The sequence below is a fragment of the Dreissena polymorpha genome, chromosome 8 (assembly GCF_020536995.1).
Source record: "Dreissena polymorpha isolate Duluth1 chromosome 8, UMN_Dpol_1.0, whole genome shotgun sequence".
Classification (NCBI taxonomy): Eukaryota; Metazoa; Mollusca; class Bivalvia; order Myida; family Dreissenidae; genus Dreissena; species Dreissena polymorpha.
The window spans coordinates 1,846,797-1,863,185 of record NC_068362.1 but is presented as its reverse complement, the minus strand read 5'-3'; the positions used below and the strand labels follow the sequence as shown (position 1 = coordinate 1,863,185).

General features: G+C 40.5%; 2 protein-coding genes across 2 annotated transcripts; both read right to left on the bottom strand.

The window, feature by feature from the left end:
- Positions 1 to 11,857: 11,857 nt before the first annotated feature.
- On the bottom strand, positions 11,858 to 13,384 carry LOC127842105 (uncharacterized). Its single transcript, XM_052371428.1, has one exon. It carries the CDS (start codon positions 13,382 to 13,384, stop codon positions 11,858 to 11,860), a length of 1,527 nt encoding a protein of 508 aa, XP_052227388.1.
- Positions 13,385 to 13,558: 174 nt separating this feature from the next.
- LOC127842104 (uncharacterized) lies at positions 13,559 to 15,043 on the bottom strand. Its single transcript, XM_052371427.1, has 2 exons — positions 13,933 to 15,043; positions 13,559 to 13,716 (listed from the first exon to the last, which is right to left on the bottom strand). Exons 1-2 carry the CDS (start codon positions 15,041 to 15,043, stop codon positions 13,559 to 13,561), a joined length of 1,269 nt encoding a protein of 422 aa, XP_052227387.1.
- Positions 15,044 to 16,389: the final 1,346 nt, after the last annotated feature.

Below are 16,389 nucleotides of genomic sequence, written 5' to 3'. Positions count from 1 at the left end.
ACAACTCTGGAGGCCACATTTATTATTTAATCTTGATGGAACTAGGTTACAATGATCATCTTGACAATACCTAGGCTATGCTTGAATCTGGGTCACATGCTTAAAAGAACAACCGGTAGTACAAATCTGGACCATTTGTGTCCTAGATCACCAGGTCAAATCTTACTAACCCAATCTTAAGGAAACTCGGTCAGAATGTTTATCTTGACACTATTTAGGCCACAATTTAATCTTTATGTGTAATCACCGCGATCTATCACGATGGAACCACATTCAGACCACAGTGATTGTCCACGCTGACGAAAAATTGTCCACGGTGTCACTGTTTTAGGAAGAAATCGCGCTAGACGTAGTGTAAGTAGTTAGCTCGACTACGCCTCATTGCAACCATATACCTCGTGTTGCTTTCCTGTCTTTCGGAAAGTGTTTACCCCCTTTTCCTTCCACAGGCTTGTTTATGTTTGCTTTGCCGCTTGATCTATCAGCTAGCAAGACAGAATACATTTAAAACATAGTGTTTACATGGATGATATCTTAAAGGGACTTTTTAACAGATTTTGGTAGGTTTTAGAGTTTGTCGTTTAATGTTTTAAATTGATAAATGTTAACATCAGAACTAACGACTTATAGTATAAAACAACAATACAATTAAAGAACGAAAAAAGTAATCAACACCTGGGTTCGAACCACTCACCCAAGGAGCAAAAGACTTGTGCTTTAACCACTCGACTAACTATGCCGACAATATAATTGGTGTTTTTTATACTTTATATAAGCAATCCTTGTAATGTCACATAATATAACGATAACAACAAAACTTTCCACATTATACAATCGTTTCGCGTTTGTAACGCTTAATAATTTCCAGGTTTTAAATCGCATTTTTTTATAACAAATGACTTGTGTCAGCAACCTTTTGACTTACAGCGCCTTTGTTATAAAAATACAAGAAATTATTGTTGTTGGTTTTTAGCTCACCTGATTGCTCAGGTGAGCTTTTAGGATCGTTCTTTGTCCGTCGTCCGTCCGTCATTATTTGGTTTGTAAACACTCTAGAGGCCACATTTCTTGTCCGATCTTCATGAAACTTGGTGGAAGGATTTTTCCCAATAATACCTCGATCGACTTCGAAACTGGGTCAAAAACTAGGTCACTAGGTCAAAAAAAGAAAAACCTTGTAAACACTGTAGAAGTCACCTTTTATGCCCAATCTTTATGTAACTTTGTCAAAATGTTGGTCTTAATAGTATGTTGGTTGAGTTCAAAATTTGTAGCAGATGCATGATTGTCTTTAACATTTAGTAGCAGCTATATTATATCACTGGAATATCTGTTAACTTATGAACATTTAGAATACATAATGATATTCAATACAAATACACAAATGTAACAGGTTTTTTTTTGGTATGTGTAATGCCTTGGTCAATTACTTTATCATAATGAAATATTTTACTTTTGATTAAACAGTTGTTACTGTAGCAGGGTAGTGCAGACTGTTGAAATTCACATAGAATGTAAGGCAAGAAGAGACCAATTTAGCGAAAATATTGTCATTATTGGCCACAGAATAATATACAGTTTTCAGTAGGTCCGACTAAAAAATTGCTTGAATTTGGATTTTTTTCCCTTGAAAAGTGCTTAAAAAGTGCTTGAGTTTCATTGCAGAAAATCTGTATGAACCCTGCAGGGGGGGGCGGGGCAGTTTTCCTTACATTTATATAATAAAAAAGGCTTGTGAACGGTCAAGAAGTCACATTTTTTGCCCAATCATCATGAAACTTGGTCAAAACACTGGCTTTATTGATATCTCGGATGAGTTCGAAAATGGGTGTCATTAAAACGCATATGGCAAAACGCAGACAATATATAACTTTATTATGCAGACATAAAGTTGTTTATGTCATTGTGATAATTGTTCTTGTTTAGTAGAAGTTATCTTCAATACCTTTGTTAACATGCTAAATCAGTGCAGTGTAACCGTACACGATTAGGCATCAGCCAATCATTGTATAATTCAAAGTCATGTGATATGTTAATCCAATCAGGATGCTTCCAAATTCTTTTCAGTAATATTTCGGCGTGTGCAGTTACACCGCCAAGCTTTCGCTCCAAAAACAGTATTTGCTATTACTCTTGATTATATTACAAGGTGAAGCATAATGCTTTCATGCTAAGCCTTCTTTAGTTATTAGTAATTCGTTTCATTTTATCGGCGGCGACCTTGCTCTACGGTGGATTTTAAGATCATAATTCATGCACATTGTTTTCTGGGAAACAATAATCCCATGCGCAATTTCGTGACGTCATCGCGTGATCAAACATGGCTGCGCCCAGCGCTCTAAAAGTACAGCTGTTTGGTCATTCGTTTGTGAGGCACCTTAAGGATTTCATCCGGCATGACACCACTCGACGTTTTGACTTAAATCTTCAGAGACACCCGTAAGTTCAATAGTCTGGATTCTCCGGTGCTCGCGTCGACACACTACACGATCGTTTAACCGTTATTTCTGACTTCGAACCGGAAATTGTTGTGCTGATTATTGGCACTTACGACATTTATGACTCGTCGTGTTCAATAATCTCTGTGGGAAATAAAATTAAAGACCTGGTGAGAACACTTTTATTTGAATTGAATGTACGTTATGTAATTGTGTTGCAATGTTTACATCGCAGCGCACCCAAGTCTCTTCACAATACCCAGTTGACACAATGTGGTTCAATAACAGGATGGACAGTCTAAATTTCCTACTTTCTCAACGTATGAAATCGGTGTCAGACAGCCGAGCTTGCCTGTGGCGTTTAAAAGGGTTTTGGTCAATTTCATTCAAAGAAAGAAACTTTGCAAAAGATGGATGCCACCTATCCAGCCGGAGACAACACCAGCTGTATAGAAACATCAGAGCAGCAGTTGTCGCCGCCACGAAACGCATCCTCCGCAGCTGAGCTCATAGCTTACAAATATGTATTCCTATTCAATGTTTGTCGAGCTTAAGCTAGCTCCCTACGGGTTTGAGTCATCAGGCTCAGGTTTATTATATTTTAATAAATGACTTCGTTGGCAGCATCATGCCACATACACGCTAGTAATTTACTAGCCGGTCATACTATTTTATAGAGGCCTGATTTTTGATTGACAAACTATTTGTTTACTTTTGCTTGCTTTATTTCACTGGCCTCATGCTTATTATTATTTTATCAAGGCATGCTTTGTATTATATTTTGTATTATATTTCTGCGTGATTTAGTTACCAGCCTCATTATTATTTAATCTAGGCATGATTTATTTACCAGCCTCATGCACTAGATTTTAATTATGCGTGATTTAGTTACCAGCCACACGCTTATTATTTTATATTCCCAAAGGCATGATTTAGTTTCCAGCCTCATGCCTTATATTTATGCGTGATTTAGTTACCAGCTTCACGCTTATTATTATTTATTAAATAAAGGCATGATTTAGTTACCAGCCTCATGCCATATATTTATGCGTGATTTAGTTACCAGCTTCACGCTCATTAGTATTTATTAAATAAAGGCATGATTTAGTAACCAGCCTCATGCCTTATATGTATGCGTGATTTAGTTACCAGCCTCACGCTTATTATTATTTATAAACTACCAGTATTTTTGTTTATTTACCAGCCTCATGCTTTCTATTTTAGTGTGATTTTGTTACCGACCTCATGCTTTGTACATTGTGTTATTTTATCCATACATGATTCAGTTGTCAGCAACTTGCTCTATAATTGTGTGTGATTTAGCAACCAGCCTGAGGCTTATTATTTTTTATTTTATCTAGGCACGACTTACTTGCCAGCCTTATGCCATATATTTATGCGTGATTTAGTTACTAGCCTCACGCTAACCAATATTATATTTCCTCATGAATTATTTGTCAGCATTTAGCCATTTAATTACGGGACTATCAGTCCAGCGCTTCTTTTGTCGATTTTATTATTTAAACTAAATGGGGATATTCAGTTGTCCTTTAATGGGGATATTCAATTGTCTAGTTCAGACACGAACAATATTTTAATCCCCTTTTTTGAAAGTTTAATCATAACCATGGTTGTATGGCATTATACACAACAAATCCAGCAATCATCACTTGGACAAGCATTATTTAAAGAATTCATTTGAATATCTAATTTTATAATTACATGTCAATTGATTTTCAGATGAGGCCTGAAGAAAAATAAAAGATCGGCAACAACAACAGCATGCAGTTGCTGTGAACAACTGACCAAGAAATCACGCTCCACACCCACCGGCCCTCCTAAACCAATACCCCGGCAGTTCCATCACAAGAAAAGGGGACATGTACTGGTCCATCCAATGCTCACAACAGTAACACAGTCCAGGGCATCCAGGATGGTGCGGTTAATCCTGTTCCAGTGCCTCCCAATGAAGTTGTTTTGCCTATCCAAAAACCCCAGCTACAGGTATGATTAAACTTCTCAGACGAATCTTCTTTAGAAGATGATGTTGACCCACCAGCAGGACATTCTCAACACACACATGATGGGCCTTCTACCGGATACTGGTAAGCAATATGCAGATCCAGTCAGCACTCCAATTATTTCGCATATTAAACAGTCATTTGCAAGGACATTTGGAAAGGAAAATACATAGATCTTTCATCTCTCCTTCCAGTCAAGGCTGCCTCTCAACCTTCTGATTTCACTCTACAATTCGACAAACATGCAAATATTTCAATTCAACCATCTTCACGCTCTACAAAAATCACTTCAATTGAGGTTTGGACGTCTGCGTTCATTCGCTACATATCCGTAAGGTCATACAAGTATCCTGGGGAAACACAACAACTCCTTAAATATATGGATATAGTCCGGGATCTGGCTACTCGTCGTCCAGGGCCGGCTTTTTAATATTATGACAGTCAATTTCGTTTGTTACGAGCTTCTGTTCCTTTGCCTTGGGACAGAATACACACTGAATTCTGGCTGATGGCCAGCACACAAAGCACAAATACTCAGTCCTTTCGTTCCTCAAGACCCGCCACTCAAAGCAGTCAAAAAACCGTCAAAAACGTTTCCTGGATAATACCTGTTGGAATGTTAACAAACAAACCCACTGTCTACGCATCAGCTGCCCCCACCCCCATGTCTGTGGTTTCTGCCGGGGACCCCACACTGCCTTCAGCTGCTCATTCTCCAGAAAGGAGCAAGTCCCTCTGTGGCAAGAAAAACCCTTCCAGTTCCGGTCCAAAGCCATCCAAGCAATTATAATTTGGTAAAAGTCAACCAGCGTATCCCATTTCTTTCAGGATATATATGGTCAAGTAACATTGTGAAAGGTTTCATGACGGGTTTTAAATTAGGATTTTTAGTTTTAGGACCCCGAAAAGCTTGCACTTCACCAACTTTAAAATCGTGTGCTAATTTCACTCAACTGGTCTCTCAAAAAATACAAACCGAGCTTTCAGCTAGACGTATAGAAGGCCCTTTTGATTTTCCACCATTCGGTAACCTGCATGTAAGCCCAATAGGTTTAGTCCCCAAAAAAATCACCGGGGCAATACCGCTTAATTCATCACCTTAGTTACCCTAAAGGTGATTCTACCAATGACTTCGTTGACCCCACCCTTTCCACCGTAGTATATTCATCATTTGATGATGCAGTAGACCTTCTTTTAAACATGAGCCCCGGTACACTGTTTACCAAAACCGATTCAGTGTTTCGTCTAATCCCTATTCAACCATCAGATTACCGCCTGTAAGGTTTCAAATTTCAAGGAAAATTTTATTTTGATAAATGTCTCCCTATGGGAGCATCATCATCTTGTTGTGTTTTTTTGCTATTTTTGAACGGTTCAGCATTGCTCTCCACTATGCATCAAAAACATTTCTGGATATTAGACACATGGTACATATTCTTGATGATTTTCTATTCTAAGGTTCTGCTGACTCACCAATTTCTCAAACACATTTACAAAAGTTCCAGGATTTTTGCAACCTCATTGGAGTTCCCATTAAGTCTGAAAAAACCGAATATGCCACACCTATTAATACTTTCATGGGTTTAGAATTAGACTCACTTAAAATGGAAGCACGTCTTCCGCAGGACAAACTCTGAAAACTTCGGGAACTTCTCAAGAAAACCTCTAAGCCCAGGAAGGTCAAGCTTAAAGAATTACAATCCCTCCTAGGTCTACTAAATTGTTGCTGCCAGGTGGTAACACCAGGTCGCAGTTTTCTACGCCGCCTTACAGACCTTACCAAAAAGCTCACAAATCCTAACCACCATATAACTTTGAACAAAGAAAGCCGAAAAGATCTGCATACATGGCAGCTTTTTACAGAACCTTCTTCATAAGCGCCGTGGGTTAACCGTCGACACACTACACCTTCATACAGATGCATCTGGCTCAATTGGTTTTTGTGCAGTATTTAAACAGCATTGGTTTTCTGGTACATGGTCAGATGATTGGTTACCTTTTGATATCACGTTTGAAGAACTATTCCCAATTGTTTTGGCAATTGAGATCTGGGGCCACGAATTACAAGAAAAGTGTATTATTCTTCACACAGATAAGCTGCTGTAGTACAATAAGTATAATAAACCACCAGATCTGCAAAATACCTAACATTATGCACCTCGTACGTCGCCTAGTTTTGGCAAGCATGAAATGTAACATTCTACTCAATGCTGGGCATATTCCTGGTAAACGTAACATATTACCTGACCTACTCTCTCGTTCACAGATCGAGAAATTTCAAGCTTCAGCCCCACAAATGGACAAGGTCCCAACTACAATTCCGGATCATCTTTTACTGCTCAACTGAGCTTGCAGGTTTACAATCTTTTGGACTCGTCTCTTGCCCCATCCACTAGGTCAAGTTACCAAAATGCATTGCAGCATTACAAAAAAATTCATTCAACTTACTATCCTCAACAACCGCTCTGGCCCAATACTACAGAACAACTAGCTCAGTTTATTGCAGTATGTAATGCACGACAGTTAAAGGCATCCACGATTACTTCGTATATTTCAGCCATTACCTATGATCACAAACTTAATGGCTTTCCAAACCCCTCAGATTCATTTGTCATCAAGAAATTGCTGCACAGCATCCGTCGCCACAAACAGTTTGATAGGCGTCATCCTTTCTCACCAGACCATCTTCAGTTGCTATTGTCCAATCTTCGTTTCTTGGTTGCAGACAAGTACACCCAAGTTCTCATGCGAACTATGTATTTGTTTGCCTTCTATGGGTTGTTTAGATTAGGGGAATTAGCAACTTCCTCTGTGGGTTTCATGAATGTTATTCAAAGACAGAACTTGTCCTTTAAATACAACGGTTCAATAGGTTCTGGAGTATCAGTCTTGGTCAATACCTACAAGCATTCACAAGGCCGCTGTGCCACAATCCCACTATCTCGTCAGGCATGCAAACAGTTGTGCCCTATTTGGGCGGTATTGCGTTATCTACATATAGCCCCACAATACCCTGGTCCACTTTTCCGTTTCGCAAACGGCGAGGCCATTCCAACTACATTCTTCCGAGCACTGTTACACAGATGTGTAGTTGCATCAAACCTGGATCCCAAATTTGTTACAGCTCACTCTTTTCGTATTCGGGGCGCAACTCACGCACACAGCAACCACATGTATCCATCCCAAATTCAGCAACTGGTTCGATGAAAATCACAAGCATACCTTAAATATATACGACCCCAGTCTCTGCCCATATAGTTCCTATATTGAGCTTGAATGGCAACTCCCTGGACAAAAGGCAACCATATCAAAAACTGGAAGCTGACGGGTTAAGGCAGCAGCTCTCGTTTTGTTTTCCTCATTTTACAAGCTCATATGCGAGTTGACGGTTTAAGACAGCAACTCCTAGTATTTATCTTACTTATTACAGTAAACGCTAAAGGCTGACGGTTTAAAGCAGCAGCTTTTGGCGCTATATTTCACCATATTTCTTCCCTTTAATGTACAACCATATGAGCTGACGGTGTAAGGCAGCAGCTCAAAGGGACGCCATTTTGTTTTTGTACTTAAGCAGATCTGACATTTTAGATATCTGGCAGCTCTCTTTTGTGTATATATGTAAAAATAGCAAGAGAGAGAGAGAGAGAGAGAAAGAGAGAAAGAGAGAGAGAGAGAGAGAGAGAGAGAGAGAGAGAGAGAGAGAGAGAGAGAGAGAGAGAGAGAGAGAGAGAGAGAGAGAGAGAGAGAGAGCGAGAGCGAGAGCGATATGCCTGAACCGTAAAAGTCGGGACATTTAGTGATCATTTCACCCACGATCTGGGGACAAGGTTGTTAAGTTGGGACAAATTTCATGTCCCGACATCAACGGTTCATATTTCGAAAGCTAACGATTCATCCGCCAGTTTCACAAAGATTGAGCTAGTGGGGACATTTGTCCCCACATTATCATCTCAACCTCTCTTACCCATGTTTTAACCAAATTTCACGCGTGATGTACACCATCAGAAGCATTCTGATCACCTCGGACACTGTCGTTAAAGAAGAATAAGCAGAAATAAACGAGAAGTACCGAACGATACCGGAAAATGTCCGAAGCATGAACAGAAAATGGCGGCATCTAAACGTAAGATTCTCTTTTGAAATCAACTCAGTTTGACAAATTTACGCATTTATGTTGTTTGCTTTGATTGCAGTGATAAAAAACTACTCTATCCGTTTTCCGAAGTTTAAAGTAAATCTATTTCATAGAATCAAGATTAGTAAAAAAGGGGTTTATGATGGCAGACCCGTTTATGATGGAGGTTTCGTCACATTGCAGTTTCGTCCCACTTAATTTACTGTTGAAAAATGGTTGAGGATTCGTCACAATAGAAATATATATTTTAAGTTTAAACATGTATTGCTTAAATCATTTTACAATAGTATAGCATTTCATTCACATACATTGATTAATGGGTAGAACAAAATTAATTTATCAGGAGCATGAGATAGCAATTGAAACAGTTCAGTACAAAAATATTCCACAAGACGATTATCTACATATGTAAATCATGTAACAGGCAAGCTGTAGAGTCTGAGTATCACTTTATTTTAGTTTGCCCTAGATATCGCTCTGTCAGAAATAAATTATTTTAGCAATATTTCTGCCACTGGCCATCCCTTACTAAATTTGAATTACTGATGACATCCAATGAAAAAAATATATTATATAGCATATCTAAATTTTTATATGCAGCAAATAAGACCAGAATATCATAACTAAACTGTATAATATTATATTAAATTGCTAGTTGGTGCGATGAAGCTCTGAATCTTGCTAGGTTGCTCTTTAAATGTTTCTTTTTGATAACATTAAGATATGTTTTCATTTCAAATGAATATTTAAACAATGCATAAGATTTTAATTTAGGTCTTATTTTAAGTCGTCTTTCTTCAACATGTTGTAAACTCGATTAACTATCCAAATAATGCTATTGTCGTTTCAAGAGTATTTTATGCCAATATTTTATGATACATGTATTATATTTACGATAATTTATGAAGAGAAAATACAGCGTGTTGTCCAAAGAGTCTTGGAGTTTTTAGAAAGTTTCCATTTTTGAAAAGATACATTCCTAGGTATTTGAATGAGTGAACAACTTCGATTGGAGTGCTGTAAATTGAAATATCTAGATGGGTATGTCGGCGATCGTATAGTTATTGCAAATGTACTTGAAAGAAACGTAATTCAATCCAGGTTCGACCTATTTATTTGTACGTTAAAGCAACAATAATAACAACAATAGTAGTGACGTCTATAATGACGTTACAGTTCGCGCAGCGACGTCATGCGACGTCACGTCAAATAACGACATTCTCGGGGCCGCGCAAAGAAAGCAAAGTGAATACGAACATAATATTAACATAACATAAACACTATTTTATAATACATGTCAATGTTGATTAGAAATTACAACACACTATTCAATGTCTATCGTATTACACTATTTTCACTGAGTATTGTTTGTCAACTCGCTCACTTCGAGTGGATATAGTTTTGTTATAGGTCTATTTGTGGACAGACCATTGCTTGTGCGCACACGTGCAGCACGTCAGTCACTACAGCTATTTTCCAATCACATCTCGATGTCTCGTCATGTATCTGGACGACATCACCGACCCGAATCGTCTGGGCGTTGGTTCCGGATACACGATGTCGCTCACGAAGGGCTGTCAGGTACTCTTTCTTCCAGCGACCCCAGAACTGCTGGATGATGTGCGCTCTCTTCTTAGCCATAGCGTGTATAGTGTCATGGCTCGCTGGTGTCCATAGTCCATCAGTGACGCAAGAAGTCTCACCATGCGAAAGTGACGTAATGCGACGACCGTAAAGTAGATGTGCAGGCGTCAAAGGAACCGGATCATCGATTGCGGAAGACGTGTGTGACAAAGGACGATCATTAATGACAGCCTCGATTTCCGTAATGATCGTCTGTAATAACTCGAGGTTGATGTAGGCACGTCCGAGTATCTTCTTTAGGGTTGTCTTAGTAAGTCCAATAAGACGCTCCCACCACCCACCGTACCAAGGGGCTCTCTGGGGAATGAATTGCCATTCGACTCCTAGGTTGCTCAGTGTGTCTTGAACTGAGGTTGAATATCTTAGATTCATATACTCTCTAGAAGCTGCGATGAATGTTGTGGCGTTGTCAGAAATCATAATTTTAGGCAAAGACTTCCGACTTGTAAATCTTCTAAACGCTTGAAGAAATGATTCTGTTGACAGACTGGTAACAACTTCTAGGTGAACAGCCCTCGTTGCAGCACATGTAAACAGACATATGTAGGCCTTCATGTCACTTCCGGTAGTCTGTTAAATGTGAAGAGCGCCAGTGAAATCCACTTCTGTTACTGTAAATGGCGCAGAATCTTGAACTCTTGCCTTCGGTAATGGGGGTGGGTCTGGGGCCACATATGGTCTCCCGGAAACGCGGCGGCATGTGACGCACTGGCGAAGGGTGGCTTGTACGCATTGACGGATCGCGGGAACCCAGAACTTCTGTCGTAAATTGGGTTACTGTAGCATTCACTCTTGAATGAAGATGGCGGGCGTGTGTTTCCTGGATTATGAGTCGAGTGAGCACGTGCTATTTAGGCAACAGGAACGGAAATTTGGCGTCTTCGTCAACTGGCGCATTGTGTATTCTCCCTCGACATCGAAGAATCCCACGATCATCCAGAAATAAACTGAGTTGTTTTACTAGTGGTAATTTACTTTGTCCGGAATGTAAGCTAGTAATTTCATTTCGAAACTCCATTTCTTGACAATGCTTAATCAATAGGGTTTCAGCCTTGTATACATTCTGTACTGACAAACCACTGCATGCGTTCTGTTCAAGTTCTCGTCTACATCTTGCTACGAACTTCAGTACAAATGCTGTCACACGAAGTAACTTTTTGTATAAACTGTATCTCGTTATGTCAATCACATTCAAAATATTTGAGTTCAAGATTTCACTTCTTTGTTGCGTTGGCATAGGCTCGTTCATTACTGTGTTAACATGCGAATTGCTGGGAATCCATGTCGGCCAACGACCTCTGTCATTAAGCCATCGAGGACCTTCTTGCCACAACCTGTTGTGTAGGGCAATATCTCCATTCATAAAATTTAGTCAGTTGTTTAATTTCACACACTCGATTTGCGACAAATCGTTTCAGCACCTTTGTTTTTGATAACCATTGAAGAACAATTTGGCTATCAGACTAGTACGTTATCTTGTCCGCCATAATTGCCTGCTGAATATGTGCAGCTAACCTTGCCCCTACTAAGGCAGCCATTAGTTCCAATTGTGGTAATGTCAACGATTTCAGCGGTGCAACCCGGTTTTTCGCCATCACTAGGCATGTACCTGTCCCATTTTATACGTATGTTGCCGCACCATATGACTTCATGCTAGCGTCAACGAACACATGAAGCTCTTTTGGTGACTTCGTTTCTTTGCCATCATCCGTGCTGGATAGGAACTGGCGTTTGACTGTCATCTCCGTTGCTGTGTTGAGATCAGCAGGAATGTTGGACCACGATGTTTGAATAGCAGATGGCAGAGGCGTATCCCAATCATAGTTGCCTTTCCAAATATCTTGCAGCATAATCTTAGCCCTCACTGTAACAGGACTGAGTAGGCCAAGAGGATCGTAGATCTGAGACGAAAACTTCAATATCATTCTTTGTGTGACCTCAAGTACTTCTGGAATGTTCCTTATGACAAACTGCATTGTATCACTTTCCGTCTTCCACCGTAGACCGAGAACCTTGGTGACGTCTTCTTCATCTAGGACGTTTTCCCGTAAAGCTACTTTCTGAAGTGCTTCGCTGTTTGACGACCACGATCTAAGGTTCATGCCAGCTTTTGACATCAACGTTCTAGATTCATGAAAATACTTCAACACTTCCGTTTCAGACTCAAAACTCGAAATGACGTTATCGACGTTAAGATCACGCTCAATCACGTTTACAGCGTTACAGTCTTTGTTCTGTCGTGGGTGCTTTAAAAGTGTGGCGTTCAAAATGAAAGGTGAACAGGTCGCGCCGAACAACACAGCTTTGAAGCGATACACTACGACTTTATCCTGTGTATCGTAAGGATCTTCGAACCAAAGAAATCTGGTCATGTCTCGGTCATTTTCGTGGAGGCCGACGTGCAGAAATGCCTTTTCTATATCTGTAGTAACGGCATACTTGTGCATTCGAAATCGTACAAGCAGCGTTGTCAAGTCATTCAGTTGAGGCGGGGTTGACTCCAAGCAATCATTTAGACTAGGGTGACTTGCAGACTTTCGGCAGCTACAGTCATAGACTACACGAACAGGGGTTGTAGATGAGTCTTTCCGTACTGGATGGTGTGGAATGTAGTGGACTGTTTGAGACGGTGACTCCTTATCGACACAAACTTTCTCTATAAAACCACGTCTTTCCTGTTCCTTGATAACTTCATGATACTGTTGAAGCATTTCTGGTTCACGACGGAGTCTATGAATAGTGCCCATTGTCCGCTTTAGGGCAATTTCAAAGTTCGTGGGTAATGGTGCGTGGTCTTGTTTCCATGGTAATTTGACTTCATAACGTCCGTCACGAAATGCAATGCACTTGTCTTGGTACTCTTGTATGTAGTCCAGCTCTTTCTGGTCCTGACCATCTGACGTGACACCCATGCTTTCAAGTTTCCAAAATCGCTCAAGTATTGAGGCGTTTGGCGGGCGGGTTGCGATCACGTTCATCATGTGACTCTTGCCTGTGGTTTTTGATGTAGTCCCCGTATGAACAGGACCCGACAGTAGGTAGCCTAGCTTTGACTTCACAGCTGTAGGACCGTTCCCGCGAATAACAGTGTCTTCAACCAAGTCCCAGTAGTGGTCTGCGCCAATAAGAACGGCAATGTCTAGCATTGAATCGACTGAGACTTGTTGGGCTAATTTCAACCGTCGGAGATAGGGAAATGTTGCTGCAACTGACACGAGGCTTGTGTCAATGGGTTTCGCTATTGTTGGAACAACCAGGACGCTCAATGGGATCATTCCGTTGTCGTCTGTTTTCACGTAAATTGTACTGCGATCTACGTGTTAGACTCTCGTTGTGATTCCACCGAATGACGCAATGTTCAACATTTCAATACCATCAACCGGAAGTTGTAGTTGGTCTGCCAGCTGCTGCGTAATGAAAGACTTCTGGGAGCCCTCGTCGAAGAGGATAGCTGCATCGACGGCCGTCTCCTTGATACCTACAGTAGCAATTGCCGTCTTTAGAAAAACACCAGAGTGTGGGTATTTCATAGAAGAGTGGAAAACAGTAGCTTCCGGTCTCAAAGACGATGTTTCCGGTGTGCTTTTATGTCTAGTTTTGTCATCGCTGCTGGCGTTGCAGATACTCGTGTGGTGTTTCCGGTGACACTGCTGACAACGACCACGCGATCTGCAAAGTGAAACTTGATGCTTACCTAGACAATTGTAACACAGCTTGTCCTTTTCGAATACGCTTATTCGCTCGGAAGGGCTGCAATATTTCGAACATTCTGTGGGTTTGTGTTTCTCGTGACAGAATGGACAAGAAAATGTTTGTTTCTTCACATTCAAGGATTCGCTCTTGTCGAATTTAGCCTTCTTAGCGTGGTTCGTCCCTGCGTAGAGTGACGCAGTTTTCATGAACTGGGCGACTTCCGGATACGATGCACTTCCGGCTTCCATGATGTCGAGCTCTCTGTAGATAGCGCGGCGGAGGTCACACAGCTTCCAGTTAGTATCTCCTCGTTCTCGGGCCAGGTTTCGCTTAATGTCTGCCGGTAGCTTCTCTAATATAACCGGAACAAGTAGATCGCCATACGTGTCCTGCTGTTGGCCGATGGATTCCAAGTTCCGGATGTGTGTCTCCATTTTGTCATAAAAACTTCGAACACTCTGCAGGTTGTAGAGAGGAGCCGGTAATTGAAGCAGTGCCTGCATAATTGCGTGGGTGATTTTGTGTTGCTGTCCATATCGTTCTTTCAGCAGTTCAATAGCCCGTTTGTAATTAGCGTTTGTCAAAGCGAAACCATCAATAGTTCTAGACGCGTCGCATTCCAACAGAGATTTCAGGTAGCTAAACTTCTGAATGTCCGATAGATTTGTATTTAAATGCACAGTTGTTTCAAACGAGTCCCAAAATGTTTGCGATTGTAAAATATCACCTTTAAATGTAGGCAGAGAGAGTTTCGGAAGTCGGTGGTACTGTGAAGCGTTGGAAACATACGAAATATCACTAAGCGTTTGGCTGTTGTTCTGTAGGTTTAGTTGTGCATGTTTGTCACTGATGGGTTCCGCGGAGTGGGCGCTTGGTGTGTGAACCGAAAGTTTGGATCGCGGCATTGTAACGACACTTGAAGATTGGAGGCCGCCCTCTTTCTCACTTCGTACCGTGCGAAGTTTGATGTCGATTTCCAACATGTACGCGTCAGTGGCTAATATTTCCTCTTCAATGCCTTGTGTATCCAATTCTGACAATATGTCCTCGTTGAGCAACGAAACTTGCGTGATTTTCTTCTCCAGAGCGTCGAGTGTGGCAATAAATTCCATGAGCGATAGCGTATAGGCGTCTGCCAGAGTGTCCAAATATCGCTGAATAACCCGTTTATTGCCATCTCGGAGCGTTTGTAGTTTTTGCAAAATCATTCTCGTATTCTTTTATCTCACGGCACCAATGTCGGCGATCGTATAGTTATTGCAAATGTACTTGAAAGAAACGTAATTCAATCCAGGTTCGACCTATTTATTTGTACGTTAAAGCAACAATAATAACAACAATAGTAGTGACGTCTATAATGACGTTACAGTTCGCGCAGCGACGTCATGCGACGTCACGCCAAATTACGACAGGGTATGTCTGCCGTTTTCACATACCATCGCTTTTGTTTTACAGACATTTATCATTAATCCCCAGTTAGTACAACATGATCGTTCTATGTCTATGAGCATTGATTTAAGGCTTTCTTGAAAATTGATTTTGAAACTAATACCATATCGTCAGCATACATTGATACAAAAAGTGTAATATCTTCCAGGGCCCTCAATCTATCAAATCTTCCGCCGAATTTCAATACCCCACCTGAAAAAGTATATTTTTTCCCCAAAAAACTGATTTTCACCCCTCAGAAAATGAAATTAATACATTTAAAAAATCGCTGATTTATAGTTGAAAATTGGCCGTTTTTTGCGCACTGAACTATCTACGCTCTCTACGCTTATTTCTTTCTAATGGAATTGGTGGTATGTAACATTAATCAATTAGACGCTCAATAAATCATCAGAAAAAAACACCTAGACGATCAAGAACGGCCGGAAAGTGAAGGTCAAAACAACATCATGCCTCATAACAGCAAGTCTTATCATAAAAAAATCAACAGTAAAACATTCGCCAAATGTAAAACAAATGATCCTCTGTTCAAGCAACAGTCCCTTGCCCAGTCAGATGCAGATGTATTTTGTTCAACTAGTACTACTAGGCACGATGCTAGTGAAGATGCCATGTCGAGTTCCCAGATCGCAGAGGCACTCCCTGACTCCGTTGATATGGCCTTTATCTATCTATTTTTATATACTGTCTTTCGGGTATTATCGACAGGTGCGCAGTCAGTGCAGGTAAAAGTGTTAAAAGTGAAAAAGTGAGAATGTTAAAAGTATGTTAGATTTATTAAAAGGTGAAGTGATTTAAGGTTAAAAACTGATAAAACATGTCTCCCAGAGTTCAAGGGGCAGAGGGGGGAGGCAGAGACTTCTTAAACCCTTTAAGATCAGGATGTAAAACTGTAGTGGTTGGGAGGTTGTTCCACATCACAATAGCACTTGGAAAAAATTAAAACTTATAATAATTTGCAGTAGTATTGATCTGTCTGTAGGAGAGGGGATGCATGTGACGAGTGAAT

Coding starts and splice junctions, on each gene's coding strand:
- LOC127842105 (XM_052371428.1), bottom strand. CDS start 13,384: ATGCTAGACATTGCCGTTCTTATTGGCGCAGACCACTACTGGGACTTG.
- LOC127842104 (XM_052371427.1), bottom strand. CDS start 15,043: ATGGAATTTATTGCCACACTCGACGCTCTGGAGAAGAAAATCACGCAA. Junction 13,717..13,932: donor GCTGTGTTACAATTGTCTAG/GTAAGCATCAAG, acceptor TTGCTACTGTAG/GTATCAAGGAGACGGCCGTC.